We start from the raw sequence: 16,480 nt of genomic DNA on the forward strand, positions 1-16,480 counted from the left end.
GAGGTAGATGTGGTCTGATTTTGGTGTGGTAGTTTTCCATTTGAATATTAACTCTCATTTCCTTATTTTCCTTCCTGCTTCCCTGAAAGAAAAAAACTTCGTTGCCTCCTATACCTTATTCCCTGCTGCTTATTAGATAAAACCTGCACCCTATAACCCTGCAGGCAACGCTTTATGGAGCTGTGGTGGGATTCTGTAGGTCATAATGGCAGGACGAAACACTGGGTCATGCTATTAAAAGAGAGATGAAGAGAAAAGACACCTTACCTTCACCCAGCGTCTGCTTCAGTAAGTCGTGCTTGGCCTGCAGCTTAATGATGAGGTTACTGCCATTCAGGAACTCCTTGAATTTCTACACAGTGAGATGAAAGCAACGACGAGTGAGCGGCAACACTAATCCAGTGTAACATGAGCCCAGTACAACAATTCAGGCGTTCAAATCAGCATAAATTCAATCTGTTCTAGTTTTAATTGAATTTCTATTTTCAGAGCATGATGACTGATGGCTTGATTTAAATAAGCAGTGCAAACCTACAGTTCATAGCAGGTTGGAAGCCATTAACAGTCGGACTAATATGCAGATCAAAATGGACATGAACTCACTGAAAAGTAGAACATTTCCGTCTCCTGTTGGTTCGATCTCCTCTTGGCTATGTTCAACTTGCTCATGTACGACTCAGAGGCCACAGACTTAATTGATTCAGTGGAACGACTGTGTTGGAAGGCATCCGACACGTCAAAGTCCTCCACCGTCAGCATGTCCTGCAGCGTTTGCATGGTGGCATCCAAGGTCTTTCTCACCTGCACAGATGGGGGAACATAGGAATGACAGAAGATGACAAATGCAGCCTCATATCTTACTCAGTCTTGGTCATATTTTTCTTTTTTGTGAGAGTAAAGGCAATTTTTCTCATGGAACCAAAGTAACTGATGGCATTCAAGGGCAAATGTGAGTGATTTACAACACGGGAATATTTATATCAAAGACAAATTCACTCCTGAACAATAAATGACCTTGAACTGAACTGATAGGAGACCAAGCAGCATCCAAATGTCAGTCTGAGCAACCCGGTCAGGCATGCATCAGACAAAGACATGAAAATTAAGAGAGTCTGGCAAAGACAGAAGGAGGCTCTTCGTTTAGAGCCGAGATTGATAAAGCTCATTTCCAGTAATGGCATGGCTCGTCCATTATCCTTTCAGAGCATACGACACGAAGAGACGGGGAAGAGGCAGAGCCATTGGCACAGGAGAGCCTAACAGGTTCTGGTTATTATCACCACCATTTGCACCTTTGTGTCAGAGGCTCTTAATCACACAATAGACAATTTCATATATAACTTCATATGAAACACAACATTGGCACCGTGACAACCTAAATATATTCTCATCTCCCACCGAGCAAGGGTCATGGGAGGGTAATTGCAATGAGAACAGATGGTGATGTGGCCCTCCTACTTGGCTCTGGGGAAAAGGAGACCGGGCTTTTTGTTTTTTGGGGGGTGGGGCTGGAGGTGGTGGCCGGACAGACAGAGCCGACATAAATCCTCACCTCCTCATTCTCAATCTTTAGCGTGGCTAAGCGAGACTGCAGCTGGTGGTAGCGCATCAGGAGTTCGGTCTGGACCGGCTGCTGTGCGCTCACCTGACACACCTGAGGAGGGAGACATACGGGTTAGAACGAACAGAACAGATCTAGTTTTAAGTGACAAACACATCTAAGCAAGCGTTTTCCAAGCATCTCACCTCATCTCCCATGTGTGGCAGATACTCAAATCGCATCGGAGGGCAGAACACCTGGTTATGCATATCCATGATCTTGTGCTTGTCACTGCGGGAATCCAGGTTGTCCACTGCATTCTCTATGATATCCAGTCCCTCGTGGCGTGATGTCTCTAAGTTGTACTCGGCAGATAAGTACGTCCTGAAGGTCCGTGCCAAGCTTGCATGATAGCCCAGGTCACAGCACTGCGGACACAAAATATCTGATAAATAACCGGGAAAACACTTGCTTTATTCATGTGTCCTTAAATAAACAAGGCTGATAACTCTTTTTCTCCCCCACTGCCCTCTTTGGATAAAAGTTTCTAGTTTGTTTCACCTCTGACTGTGCCCAGCATCGTGTGTGTGCTCATAAATGTGCTCTGTCATAACCACATCGTGCACACATGACGGTGATGTCATGGTGTACTGACCACACCCTGGAGGACACTTCTACGTCACAGCAGCAACATGGGAAGTTACAGTTACATCATTGCAAAAGTTTTTTCATCTCTTGTTAAGTCGCTCTTTCATTTGACAAATCAATACAAGCGTATCAGGGACTGTGGAAGAATGTGGACATGGCACCACTCTAATGGACTCAATCCCAAATTACTTCCTGCCACAGGTTACCTTTCAAAAATAGAAGTAGAGTTCACAGAATTACAGGAGCTAGCACAGTGGGACACCAGGGATAATTACAGAGCCTTATTGCACAGAGTCGTACGAAGTAACCTAATTAAGCAGAGGGCGGCAGTGAAGAGGTTTAGAGGGAGCTTGAGGCAACTGACAACTCTGTGAATCACTAAGTAAACGGTCTTAAGCGCTCTTTAGTGCGCCGAGGAAGTAGTCTTTCTACTTTGGTGCACAAGTCTCATCGCACCACTCAGTCAAAGTGGCTCAGTAGACTAAAGACTAAAGAGAGCAAATTAGCCGCTTTTTAAAAACAAGCAAACTGAGCGAGAACACATTCATAACTGCAGCAGCAGCAGCAGCAGCAGCAGCCGGAAAGGAAGATTAGTCAGACTCTTTAATCGAAATACAGCTGATCATTTTGTATTTTATTCATCTCATATTTCTCAGAGATCACGGAAACGTACTGTAGGTTCATATAGACTGCATATAGAGTATATAATATTTGGAAATATTCCATTCCTTTTATTTCATATGTCGACAATTTCATTGTAAGTAAATGTATGTTTAATGTATGTATGTTTGCACAGGCTTGCATAGCGACATTTTTGTTTCCATTCAGTCACATGTAAGAAACACGATAAATGTAACATAATGCATAACAACGATTCTTGTTTGAGTCTTTTTCTCTAAAGTTACAAAAGTGCAAAAGTTACATTCCCACCATATCAATATTTTCCAAGTACAAGCTTAAATATTTAATCACGCTGACACCACTGACTAACCTCATCACAGCCTTCATCAGTCCTGTGCAGTGAACTCAACATGTTCAGAATTACACTTCAACAGTTTAAAGTCACTGATGCTGACAAAGCTGACTTCTCGCTGCGTGAACGTCTGGTTTGATGTGTGGTGTGCAGTTACTCTGACATGACGAACTGACCCCTTTTTCCTCCTTTGCCCGGCTCGTGACAGCCAAAGCAGTCACGCTCACAATCCCATTCCCTGCAGCTCAGTAGGATTTGGGATGACATGGGCCTTTCAGTTTCAAGACAGCGGATCCATCAAAAGCTGCCCAGTAAAGAGGCATGGACAGCCATGAATCTGGTACTCAGTATGTCCAGCTACAGCCTTCATATCGCTGCATGTTGCAGAGTCATACTGCTAAACTGCAATTAAAACTGTAAGTAATATCCATTATATTACAGAAATCTCACTGAAATAATATCTTATCACGGCTGACCTGGAAAATTTGCTTCTATGACTGTGACTAATGTGATGCCGTATGGTGATCTGGCCTCCAGCTAAAATTTGACAACCAGGCCATTAGCTCACAGAGAAAGGAGGGGTGGACACAGGCATATTGAAAGGCTGACAGGTGACAGAAAACTGACCTTATTATTTTTGCTGGGTATTGACAGCCACACAAAGCCTGCATTCAGTGCCATTTGTCATGTAAACTCTGACTGTGACAGAGGCCTTTCAGTGAATGCAGTACGGCTTTACAGTTTTTACTCAATGACAAAACAAAATGACTGAACACAGAACACAAAAAAAAACAACAAACAAATATAGTTTTGGAACGACATAATTTTCTATTCAAAACTACACAGCACAGACTACAATAAGTGCAGTACAGTTTTGATACACAATGAAGCCAGAAAAGAAAACCAAAGAAAATCCTTTGAGGAATAAAATTGAAAAAAAATAATAAACCAATTCAAAGTGGGTGCTCCTTTGTGCTGGCTGTGTGTGTAGTGTATAATCGTGGAACTGGAAGATAATAAGCAAAACAATGAAATGTCAATTGAAAATGAGATTAGAAAGCACAGAAGACTGAGCTGTGTGTGTGCACATCTAAAAGGAAATGATGCAGAATGTTTCCAATAATCTTGTCTAAAACGGCAAATAAAGCCTTCTCCTATCTTGATGATCATCTGTCCGTCTGCAGGGTGACGAGTAGCAGGTCACCCGGGGCTTAGAGCCCAGTGCCAACCACATTAACCGCATTCATGCCTGCGTAAACAGAGCCTCTGCTCACCAGCTGACTTTGACCGACTTCCAACCATTAGTGGTTTTGCTAAACAAAGTCACCCTTTTAAACTGTAGTAATCAGACTTTCCAGCAGTGCTACTGGTTTATAATTTGAATAAAAGTGACTTCATATGTCAGTGTCAGATGCAGGTTTTCTGGACATACAAAATAGGGATTATTGTAGGTAATAATGTGGGGAATATTATACAATAAGCTTGAGTTTTTTTTTACTTCGCATACACCTTATTGTGTCAGTGTTTATAAAAGGCTGCTTAATTTACTCTGATTCACGTAAGGAGAGACCGCAGAAGGACAGACGATAGGCAATAAAAAGAGAGGGAGTGTGTGTCTTGGGTCCTGTGTTTTACTTAGTGACAGTGAGAGGCAGACGATCACAAGGACACGCTGTGTTTGTCCCAGCAAAGCTCCCAGAAGCAGCATTAACAAAAAAACGAATGAGTGAGGATGAGACAGATGAAAGAGGGGAGGGGGAGACTGAGCAGAAACCATTCTGTCAACACTAATGGAGTCCCTTGAAATCATCAGTTCAGAATATCCTTCTGAGGCTGCGTGATACTGCAGATCATTGAACCACTATTTATGTCAACGGCAGTCATTCACCAGTGTTAAGTTTGTTATGCAGGGATTAATGATGAAAAAAAAAAATGATGGCAAATATATTCAATGGGGCCAACAAAGCAGCTTGAAAACAAACAGCTAACAGGCTGAGCATGAATGAGACACAGGAACAGATGGTGAGAAAAGCGACAGTGCTGCAGAGTTAAATCAACATCGGAAATCCCAGCTGAGAGATGTAAACAAACACATGTGCCTAGGCGCATACTTACATCGATCATATCAGAGACGTCATGGATGTAATATTTTGCCACAACTGCATTTGTTGCTGCCAGGTTCAACAAATAGTCATTCCGGGCTTTTGTGCATTTCAGCTTATTCTCTGAGTACTTGGCTTGCCTCTGGGGAGGAGAGAAGAGACAGAGCAGATGAGGGAGGAAAAAAAAAACATCAGTGCAGGAAAATCAAGCCGTATGGAGGATTTGAGTGTGTGCTCAGGCAGCCGCAGCTTTGGGACCATCAAACAGGTGAAGATGATAGAGAAAGTTTGGAGAAACAGGCTCTGGAGAAGCTGCCACTAGATAGTAATGTGTTAAGTGCGACAGCCAGGCTTGCATTATTCGGTCTCTCAACACTTAAGTGCCAGAGGGTCTAGAATGTGGATGCTGGAACATTTTAAAATGTGTTTATGCAGCTTAGTAAAATGTAGCATTAGAGGAAGGGTTGGACACTTTGGGGAATAGGCCTATTTGCTTTCTTGCGGGAAGATCAATTATCACTCTCATGCCTGTGCAGTAAATATGAAGCTGGTTAGATCAGCTTTATCTTGGCTCAGCTTAGCAGCAATCCACCAGCAAGTAAGAAAATCTATCAACTCACACCACTGAAACTCTTTAATTAAGATGTTTTATCTCATTTATTTACTCCGTACAGAAAAGTATTATCCCTGTTTCCAGTCTTTATGCTAAGCCAAGCTTTCCAGCAATGGGCTCCAGCTGCATATTTATTATACAGATGTTATACTATACTATACTATAACTATTTCTTTAAAATACAATTTCAAAATATGCACAGACCTCATATAGGAAGTCTAAACATCGTTGTGTTGGATCGTACAAGCTTAAATGACATTAGTACTGACAAACAGAACACGCTGATTTTGCAAATTTGCATAACAGTATTGACAAAGTTGTACTACTTAAGCAACACAATGATTCAAACACAATTCAGATAAAAAAAAGCATAACTGCTGTTTGAAATAAAGCAAAGGTTTTTTTGACTTGTTTGCTTGGACATTTCACTATACATGGAACTTTTTACTTCCAATTTCACATTATGATGCAAATTGCAGCAGTTGGTTAGCGGAAAAGAGATTCACTTTTATTTCTTCCTCTTCCTCTTTCAACCTGTTTGCAGGGAGAGTAATGAGACAAAAGCTCAGAAGCAGAGGGGGAAAGGAGAAGCAGGGGAAAATAAGAGGAATATTCATTGCCACACTGTATTATATATAGCGTTCTATTCCCAAGCCAAGCAGCGTCTCTGAAGATACCAGCCTGAGAAGAGAGAAACACAAGCTATCGGTCCTGACAGCCTTTTGATTTCCTGCTCCTGAGAGATACAGTAACAGGAGCTCATTTGCATGAAAACATTCCAGAAGATCCAGAAGAAGAAGACATGTAAGGGTTCATCTAATGTACAGTGTGCTCCAGAGATCACTAGCCCTGCACAGCTGGCAGAGAACACTTTACACTAAATTAGAAATTTGCACAAGATGGAAAGAGTTGGGTCGGGTTATTGGCCAGGATCACTGCGGTTTGCTCAGTGTGTATCTGGCTGCAGACCTACAGAACGCTCCTGGGAGTTTCTCACATTATGTTGCTGTCTGTCTGCTGGTCACATCCTCTCACTCTCTCCAAGTAAATCCAAGAAATAGAGCTGGTTCTTCTACTACCGGTTCTTTATTTACTCTTCTAACCTGCTTATCCAGCTTTGAGGAGAACATTACACTTAGCAGGTACAGCAGGTAGTCCACAGTAGGTTTATCCAAACAGCTGCCTGCAGTGACCAAAAAATCCAAAACAATGAGCTAAAAGGAGCTATATAGGTTTATAAAACGGAGAGTAACTTTATGTCCCTCACTATAAGCAACCCCGTTCACATTGCTGTTATAAAAATACTGAATATAGCTTTAAATGTCTAAGCTGGCCGAAATACCCAACTGATGGTTCAGGGTTTTTAGCATGAGAAATAAAGTTGAATGGTACGACACATATATGTAAACAAACACAACACTACGCATCCTTGTCCATACTCACCTTCTCTTTCATCTTTTCAATTTTCCTGACAAAGCTTCGTCTCGGTTGGCGGTCCTCGTGGCGCAGGAGGTTAACGTTGAGATCTCCCGACTTGCTGAACTGCTTCTCCTCTTGTTTCTCGGCATCCTTCAGCTTGCTCTCTGCGCTGATGCTCTCAGTGTGGTACATGTGGTATGTTTTCATCACCTGCAAGGAGGAGCGATGACAAATATTTAACAGACTGAACATTAACAGATGTCATGACATTTTACAGGTATTTTTTGCTTATTACGTGCTGTAAAAGTTTGTTAGAACAAGTGACGGTAGCGGTAGCGTACAGGCTTAGAGAGACAAAGACACAGGCAACAGTTACATAGTCTGTTACAGTGAAGTCGATGGGGAAGTTTCTGACATTTTCTCAAGCATTCTCTGGTTTCAGCTTCTCAGTGTAAGGATTATCTGCTTTTTTTTAATCATATACAAGTGGTAACTGAAACCAATGTGGAAGTGCCATAGACTACGTTTTCTTGAACGGCCAGTTGACACTGGCTTCAGAAGAGTTGCAGTTGATCTCCATAAGCCCCCATGTTCAACTTCACAACAGAAATAAACATGTTTACAGCCTGGTACAAAAAATGGTCTTTGTCCATGGTAACTGTACTGTCATACTGAATACTAAGCCTTAAAGTGATGCATAATTAAGAGCATGGCCCCTTCTTAGGTGGTCGCCATCACAGGTGGCTGGTTTCAGTTACCAGGCTTCACTCAGTCCGCCACAGCTCCATGTCTTTGCCCATTTTTGAATTAGCCGAGTCGGGACTGCCAAAACGCCGATGGCGAAAGCCGCCCACTTCAAGCTTCATAATAGCTCTTCAGAAACCAATGGGTGATGTCAAGGAGACTATGACCATCTTTAATTACACAGTCTATGGTCTTGTGTGGAACTGGCCACATGTACGGGATAAACCTCGCCTCTCACCCAGAGCCATCTGGAATAAGCTCCAGCCTCCTGCAACCTTGATCAGGATAAGCAAGTTACAGAAAATGGATGGATGTTTGTATGATGGTAAATTAGACTAAATGATTAATCAGTTCATTAACAAAACAACAGTTGTATTCATCGATAATGCAATTAATTGTTGGTGTACTATGAAATAAGATCTAATGGACTAATGGATTTTGCCGTGATGCAGGCGGTGAAACCTACAGCAGAAAGCAGCATATTATTATCAAGAGTCAGCCTGCCATTAATATGTAGAGGCCACTGGTGCTAATTCAATTCAGCCCAGTGACAGAAACTTTAAACTTTTTTTTATATGGATCGAAATGAGAAGTGAAGAAGAAACAAACCCCCCAAAAAAAGATTATTTTGGGGTACCATGCTCGTATTTCCAGCCATACAATCCCTCCGACCTGTATATTGACTTACAATAACATTACTGTTGTGTTCCCATATTCCCTTCCAGAACAAATGTTGAGCAGATAAAAAGGAAAGTTCACATCTTTCAAGGTCCACAGTGTCATTTGTTTCCAAAAATCTGGTTTGATTTTAGCTTTTTCATGGTGGCCTGCTGGATCAATTTGGGCGCCAATACAGCAGTAAGACAGATGTCACTACATGTGGAATATTTTAAGTGAATCCAGGGGCCCAGGGTTGTACGTGGTTTAGTCTTGGCTGTCAAATCTTCAACTTACCCCCTCCTTACTGTGGCTTTCCTGGGCTCTACATCATCTTTTACAGTAACTCTTCATCACCCCAGGCTTATTCATTTTCAGCTCTTTTGTGCAGCAGACTGACAGCAATGTGTTCTGTGCTGTCTGCAGTTCACTTTGATCTCTACTTAGACACTCAGCCACCCCACTCCAACATGGTGATGACATGACTGTAGTGACAGAAAACCCTCGTTAGACAAGACAGAAGCATCCCGAGCCTTTCCTAATTCATCCCAGATGTTCATTGAGAGGCTCTTTCCTCTTGAAAGTCCATTCTTAAGCCTCGTAAAGAAACGTCCAGATGTGAGCAGCATCTTCAAACATCCTGGGCATCCACAGTTTTCTATGAACACCTCAGGATGGTAGACAGTCGACATAAACAGTCATTTATTTGTTTCCTGTGACCAAGTAAGTAATGCTCACTTGGTGCCGAACTTGAGCAACAGGATTCCTTTCATCTCCACGAGACCCTCTCATCAAAATCACATGTTTGCCGTTGGGTCACTTGCAACTATAATCTTCCACTGACCTCCAACCCTGTGATCGTAATATTTACAAGTGTTGCCACATGAAGGGGCGTTATTTATTCCCCTCTCTTTGCTGGAATAAATGCGACTCCACTACGGGGAATCTTAGACAAGGCTTACACCTGAAAATAAATGCATCAAATAAAAGCCACTAGTCTGAGTGACCAAGCTCAACATCGATGCAGCTGCTCCAAGAAGAGTGGAACTAGGGGAACAATCTGTTTCTCCCCAGGCTGCCCAACCATTTCTTTCAAATTTCTCTAAAAATGTGTTAGATTTTCAGCCAACTTTGAACCATCTGACTGCAGGACCTGCAGCTAAAGACACAAAGTAATTTGCAGGAAGACTGGGTTTCAGCTGTGTCTACAGGAGGTGTGTGTATAGTTGAGTCCTCCGACGACAGCCTTGGGCTATTTAACTCTTGAGCAGAGTCTCTGAGCTGGTGAAAGAAACCCAACAGTGAGAGACTGGCTGGAGTTTTTGGAATAGACTCAATTATATTTTTTGGAAGGTTAACATCAATTAATAATGCACAAAATAAATCTGATCTGTCATTTGAAAATATTATATCTTTTTTTAGCACGGACATGCTGTGAGTAATTAAATACAGCTGGAAAAACAGTGAATGAAAGACTACAGATGGATGAATGAATGAATGAATGAACGTATGAATGAAAGCTACACCCACATGCAGGCCCGAGAGACAGCTTTTCAGTGTTATTGTTGTTAACAAAGGAATAATCATGTCTGAGACTGAAGAGCAGACATCAGACACAAGGTGGTGGATCAGAAAGATAAGATAAGCTGAAGCTTTATTGATCCCACTGGGGATATTAAGTCGGTGTAGCAGGAAATTAAAACAGGTTCAATCAAGGAAAACTGAATTTCACAGGAAGAGACCGGCTCTTCATACTTTCTGGCTTCTGCTCCGGCTTGTCATTTCAGGTTGTGTATTAATGACGAGCCACAGAAAACAGGATCTTCACTCTCACTCAATATTCCTCCTCGACAATATCTGAACAATAGCTACAGCCCACAGTCTCTACCTTACTTCTCACTGAGCAGCAAGAGGATCCAAATGGGATTTCACAGTTTTCTTTCAGCAAAATTAATTTTGTTGGCAGCCAGTAAGAACTGTTAGAAAATACCACAAGGCAATCACCATGTGGCCACACTATTGATTTAGCTATTTCTGTACAATTAAATGCTATCACGACTATAGTCATGAAAACAATCCTCCTCCAGACAGCGTTACTGCCTGGACTGTCAAACTTTTCTATAGGTTATGATTGTAACTGGGAATATCCTTTCATATAAATGATGCTAACACAGTTTCAATTGTGTCATTGTTAATTATACTTGGTCCCAAAGAGCTTCACAATGGCCTAATTATGAGAACAATAAATACAAATCTTAAAGCGCTCACTCAAATTAAGAAACATAAAAAAGGAAGAAACCATGTGAAGACAGGGGACTCCCCTTTTAACTATAGTCACAAAGCGATGGGTAGTTAGAGGAAGAAAACAATCATTAAGACTGCTTTATTGACTAGCATGAAATCATTCATTTTTTCGGAAAGTGACGTGTGTTTTGTGGCAGGAATACATTTTTCCACCTTCGCTGTGAAGTTTCACACAACTCCCACAATCCTCTTCTCATATTTAGAAAGAGTAGGGCTGTACGACAACATTTGGATTTTTAATTTGGAGCCAGACCTGCAGCTGAGGCCAAGTAGAGCATGAGAAGAGGGACTATCCGAGTTTTATTATGCAGCCGGAGAGGGGACAATGAGTGAAACAGATATATAGTAAAACGGCATAAAAATATAGAGTGATGATCTGTTTCCAAGAGTTTCTGAACACCCTGACCTGAAGTCAAAGGCTTGCAGGTATAACTTTCAGAAGAGGGACAATAATGCATTAAAATGCATATTCTTGTAATTGACTTGTATGCACTCTTGATTAATCACATGCTCCACATAACACTCGTCTGTTTCAGCATCCAAATGTACAGATGGCAGGAGCAAGGAGTGTTGCCAGCTCTGCCCTTTAGTGGTTTGACTCTTATCACATTGCACAGATGAATAAGTCATATAAGGCAGCTCCGCCATCTCTTCTGTTTCACCTCAGGGGGCAGAAGACTGCTGAAGTTGCCTGGAGCTCGTCCAGTTTTGGGCACTAAGCCACTGTGAATAAGAAGACATTACTCTGACAGTGCAGCACCAGTACAGCATGTCCTCATCCCTGACATACGCTCGTCTATCTGTAGGGTTTCCTGGAGAAAATCCTATTATTAACAATCCAGTCCTTCCAGTCCTTGGCCAATTATTGTAGGAAACATAGCACAGAAAACTGTGTAGATGGAAAGTAAACAAAAACAAAACCCTGCAGACACAGCAATGTTAATTAGAAAGATTCATCACAACTTATTATTGCTTATGTTATCTGACAGTGTTACAACAACACAGGCTAATGTACTGACAGCTCATTTAAAACTACAACTGAGAAAATGTGGGCTTGGGAGACATGCTGTCTTCATTAATACTGCCCTCTAATTATGTTATACTAATCTTTGACTGTAGAAACTTAAAGGTTTAATGCAAAAATAATTCATAAATACAACAAAATATTAATTATGTGGTGTTTTTTTTGGGTGGGGGGGCTCAAATCACATCAACATCTTGGCTATAAACTATGACAGGAAACATCCATACATCCACTCTGCACCTTTTTTCATATTAAAACATATGGGAAGCAGCTGCAGGATGCCAAGAGCTGTTCGCTGAAAAAAAGAAAAAGACGGAAAGAAAAAAATGCTATTTTGGCTGCGTGAAAGCTGACAGGAAAAAACAAAACAAAAAAACATCTCTTTAGAGAAGTGAGTGACGTTGACTATCTGTTTCTCAACAGACACCTCAAAATGAACCAGAAAACCGTTTCACCACAACGATAACATTTAGGTTCAGGTTTTGTTTAAACCCCTTCTAGAGAGGTGTTGTTTCAGCTTCATTTTGGAGGCTGCAGTTTGTGGTGGTTCAATAATGTTGCATTAGAATGAGAGGCATCATGTCCAACCTGTTTATATCAATAAGAGAATACACAATAGAAATACATCTCAGTATATTGTAATACAACTCAACAGTACTACAAAATGCATCGTCCAAAATGACCATGATCTTGACTAGGCAGGATAGACATAGGTGACCACAGTCAGTTTATAATAAGGACAGATTTAAATTAACTCCAGCCCTACTGGTGCCTCTAGTTGACTAGACTTTACTTGACTTGTATTTGACTTGGTGTACACACTTGGGCAAAGTCAAATTTTTAGTCTAAATCTGACAAAAACATCAGCCTACGACAGAACGTAGGCTGAAGAAGAAGAGAAAAGAGAGATGATGAAACCGAATAATAGAGAAAGAAATAAAATGTCAGAGCGACAAAGAGATTGAAAAGAACTGGCTGAGCTCAGCGATGAAATAAGGTGTGAGAGATCGATCTGAAGGAGACACGGTGTATTACTTACAGTGTAGAGTTCATTCGTCACCTTCACGAGCTCCTCGTGCATCTGGATCCCAATGTCCTTGCTCTGCAACGCAACAAATAGGAAGAACAGAGGTGAGAAAACAAATAATACTCGAGCCTTCAGATGTGAACGGCTAGAACAAACTCACTGGTTATGCTGACACTATGTCTTCGGTGAGTCATAGAGAAAGGTCTTGACAAATTTTGGATGAATTGGCAACAAAAAAAGATGCCTCTAAAATATATGACTGATGCTTTAATGCTCACTAGATGACCCTGTCCATTTCAAAAAAATAAAAATAAAAATTGATTTCTGGTAAGAGTATTATGTTGTCATGTTTTTATTGGCCATAAATGTCAGACCTATTAAATTCTAATTGTATTCTTTTAAAAATGTAAACTCCACAACCAAAGACACAACCATTTTCCCACTTCGTTTCTAGTCCTTCCTTCCAGTTAAAAATAAAACAGAGCATGAGGAAATTAAACGAAAACATGGAGGACACTACTTTAAAAAAAATGTGTTAGTTGACTTGCTACTGAGGATGACAATTCTATTGTACAGTGTACAAGCGATCGCAGCGCCGTGGGGCTTTGAGTACGTTACAAATTTATCGCAGCAATGTATCAATGAACAGCGAGAACATGTAACTGCCACAAGCACAGTTAACTTCCTGTGATTATTGCACCAAACGTTGCGTGTGTGTGTGTGTGTGTGTGAGAAGTGCGTCAAGGGTTGAAGACAATGTGTGACATACTGTCTTCTTTCACTATACTCTACAGACATAAATCATAATTAATAATGTATGAAGAGGAGGCGCTTAAGCCTTCAATTCTCTCAAATTTGTTCTGTTCGGTGTCTCACTGAAGAGACTGTAAGAGATACTTCATGAAGTTTGGTCTCTACCACATCTATTAATACACATGCACCTTGGCTTTTTTTTTGACATGACACCACACACAGTTTGCATTGTGATTAAAAAAACAAACATGGGAGACACCTGAACTGAAAGAAAAAAGAAAACTGACAGAGTGAATGCAATAATGTCTGTTAGTGGAGTAGAGAGAAGCATAAAGCGTTTATTTGAACACTGCAAGGTGAGAAAACGCAGCTCTGGTATCTCTCAGCGTGATGGTCTGACACATTCAAAAAAAAAAACAGAATTAACACCTCTTCGAACTTCGCAGGAACTGTTATGAGAAGGGTGATACAAAAAACATCTTCAGTTCAAACACAAACGGAAAATTATTATCTATCTATTTATTATCTTCCGGGCTAATTTCACAATATGGTTTTTCACTTCATTGAAATTTGCCGCCTTTACTAGTCAGTCTAGCAGTCATCCCAACTTTAGGGCCTCCGGTTCACTTTGTTTTGGTACATTTAGTGGACATTCAGTATATAGTTTTGACTCAAAATATAGACTAATTTTCTACAAATTATACAGACGAATTCAGACTTTTCAACCTGCCAATGTTCAACCTCATGTATTATCATCATGTATTAGTCACGGTTTCCCAGCCAGCTGTAGCAGCCCACTTTAATTCCACTATCTAATCACATATTCTGATGTTCAGCAGCATGAATACACAAAGATGACATCTGGATCTACATTTTATGAACAGAAAAAGAGACCAAAAACAACTTGTACAAGCCTGTTAGGGCCAGACTTGATGTTTGTGTCATTTTTATACAGATTATTATAGTTCATTAGATGGTAATGATGGTAGGGGCAGAGTTTACTTGAGGTGGTACAACAGCACAGCAGCGTTGCCTTGTTTTTGGTTTGTTAAAAGGGGAAAATAAAATCAGCCAAAATGGAGGCAGCAGTTGTGACATTGTGATTCAGGTCGTTCCATGTGTGAGTCAAGAAACAGAGCCCCATTAAGGTGTTGGAAGTTTGACAGAACCGACTACCACAGAGCCAAAGTCCACCGTGTTACAGCTACAAACAACAAACTTTCACACAGCCTGGCTGCTCTGACGAGACAGAATAAGTAATGAGGAATGCACAGCAGACTACAAGAAAGCTGACTTATGGGGAATAAAAATGAGGCTGCTAAAACATCGAAACAAATCCACCTTGCCATTCAATTTTCAAAAGTATTTACGGGAAGCAACTGATGGTCAAAGGTCAATAAAATTAAGGCCACGTTCATGAGTGAAACAATAGCACCCATCATGCAAACAGCATTCATCTAATTAGGTTAGACGGGTGGCCTGTTGATGTGTAGCTAACAATAACCGATGCCTCGCATGCTATAAAGAGCATAGTACGTGGTTTGCTGTCAGACATGACGATAACATCTAAAAACGGTAGAACGGCCTGTGCTTGCTACCTTTCTTACACACTTTAACACCTGACTCATTAATTCTGGTGCAACAGTGACTCAGCAAGAAGCAGAATCGCCCTTACACATATTAATCATGATGAGAAGTATCATTTTCGGTCAGATCAATACAAGGAGGAGCTGTGCTGAAAGAAAAGCTCACTGCACCTATCCAGTACAGACAATGACTGACTCATGTACACACCCGCCCACCCCGTGCACACACACACACTCATACCACATCATACTCAAACCACACCTACCCACTGTTCAGAGGGATTCAAAAACAGATAAAAGTTAACATTTTTGTCCACACCCTGCTTTGCTAGAATAACTGTGCATGAAAAAACTCGCTACTGGTGAGTCAGAAATGTAACAAATCATCAAAGAGGGAAAAAAAAAACCCTGCTCTTCTTCACGTAACTAGATTATGAAATGAATCCAGAAGACATAAAAAGATGACCTTAGTAACACAGGAGGGATGTGTTGTTTTTTTATTTAGTTTTTAATCTGGAGTGCATGCATTAATGTCCTACTCAAGCAAGCATTGGACTGAATGTGATAAATGGGGAAAATCCTCAGAGGGCTCCGAGCAGCTGGTGAATGGCATCTGTATGCATCAGTGGCTCTGAAGTGAGACAGACTGCAGCATGTACTGCAGAGGCTCAAGGGGGATGCAGGGAGGGTTCAACCAGCGACTGAGCGCCTGTGATGCAACACAGTGTAAGAGCTGTGGCGGGTCATATCGTAACGGCGCCTATAGTAATGCCCGAGAATATACATTCTGAACATGTTTCCTCCTATGAAAGGCAAAGAAAACAGCACAGCTGCACCTGCTGTGGTTTATTAATTCATTGTCTTTGTAATTAATTTATACAGAGAGTCATGGAGCATCAGGCACGCATCAGAGAAACACTTCCTCCTGTAAATTCACTCACGCCAGTCGCAGTTTTCCTTGTTGTTATTCTTGTAAAGATTTTCTTGAAAGATTCATTTCTTTGTATTCAGCTCAAAAAAAAAAAACAGCTGTATAGAATAACATGTACAGCACTCTAACGTGTAGAACATAACACAATTATAAATGGCA

The 16,480-nt window shown here is 41.1% G+C and overlaps 1 protein-coding gene across 3 annotated transcripts in view; it reads right to left on the bottom strand.

The window, feature by feature from the left end:
- srgap3 (SLIT-ROBO Rho GTPase activating protein 3) overlaps window positions 1-16,480 on the bottom strand; it is a 54,638-nt gene that overhangs the window by 14,400 nt on the left and 23,758 nt on the right. For all 3 annotated transcript variants that reach the window (XM_027279227.1, XM_027279228.1, XM_027279229.1), the window contains exons 4-10: window positions 13,064-13,126; window positions 7,320-7,505; window positions 5,277-5,405; window positions 1,747-1,968; window positions 1,553-1,654; window positions 604-801; window positions 268-352 (exon numbers count right to left, since the gene is read on the bottom strand). In XM_027279227.1, the coding sequence (XP_027135028.1) occupies window positions 268-352; window positions 604-801; window positions 1,553-1,654; window positions 1,747-1,968; window positions 5,277-5,405; window positions 7,320-7,505; window positions 13,064-13,126 (985 nt within the window). The remainder of the gene's footprint in view (window positions 1-267; window positions 353-603; window positions 802-1,552; window positions 1,655-1,746; window positions 1,969-5,276; window positions 5,406-7,319; window positions 7,506-13,063; window positions 13,127-16,480) is intronic.

This window comes from Larimichthys crocea, chromosome VI (genome assembly GCF_000972845.2).
Source record: "Larimichthys crocea isolate SSNF chromosome VI, L_crocea_2.0, whole genome shotgun sequence".
Taxonomy (NCBI): Eukaryota; Metazoa; Chordata; class Actinopteri; family Sciaenidae; genus Larimichthys; species Larimichthys crocea.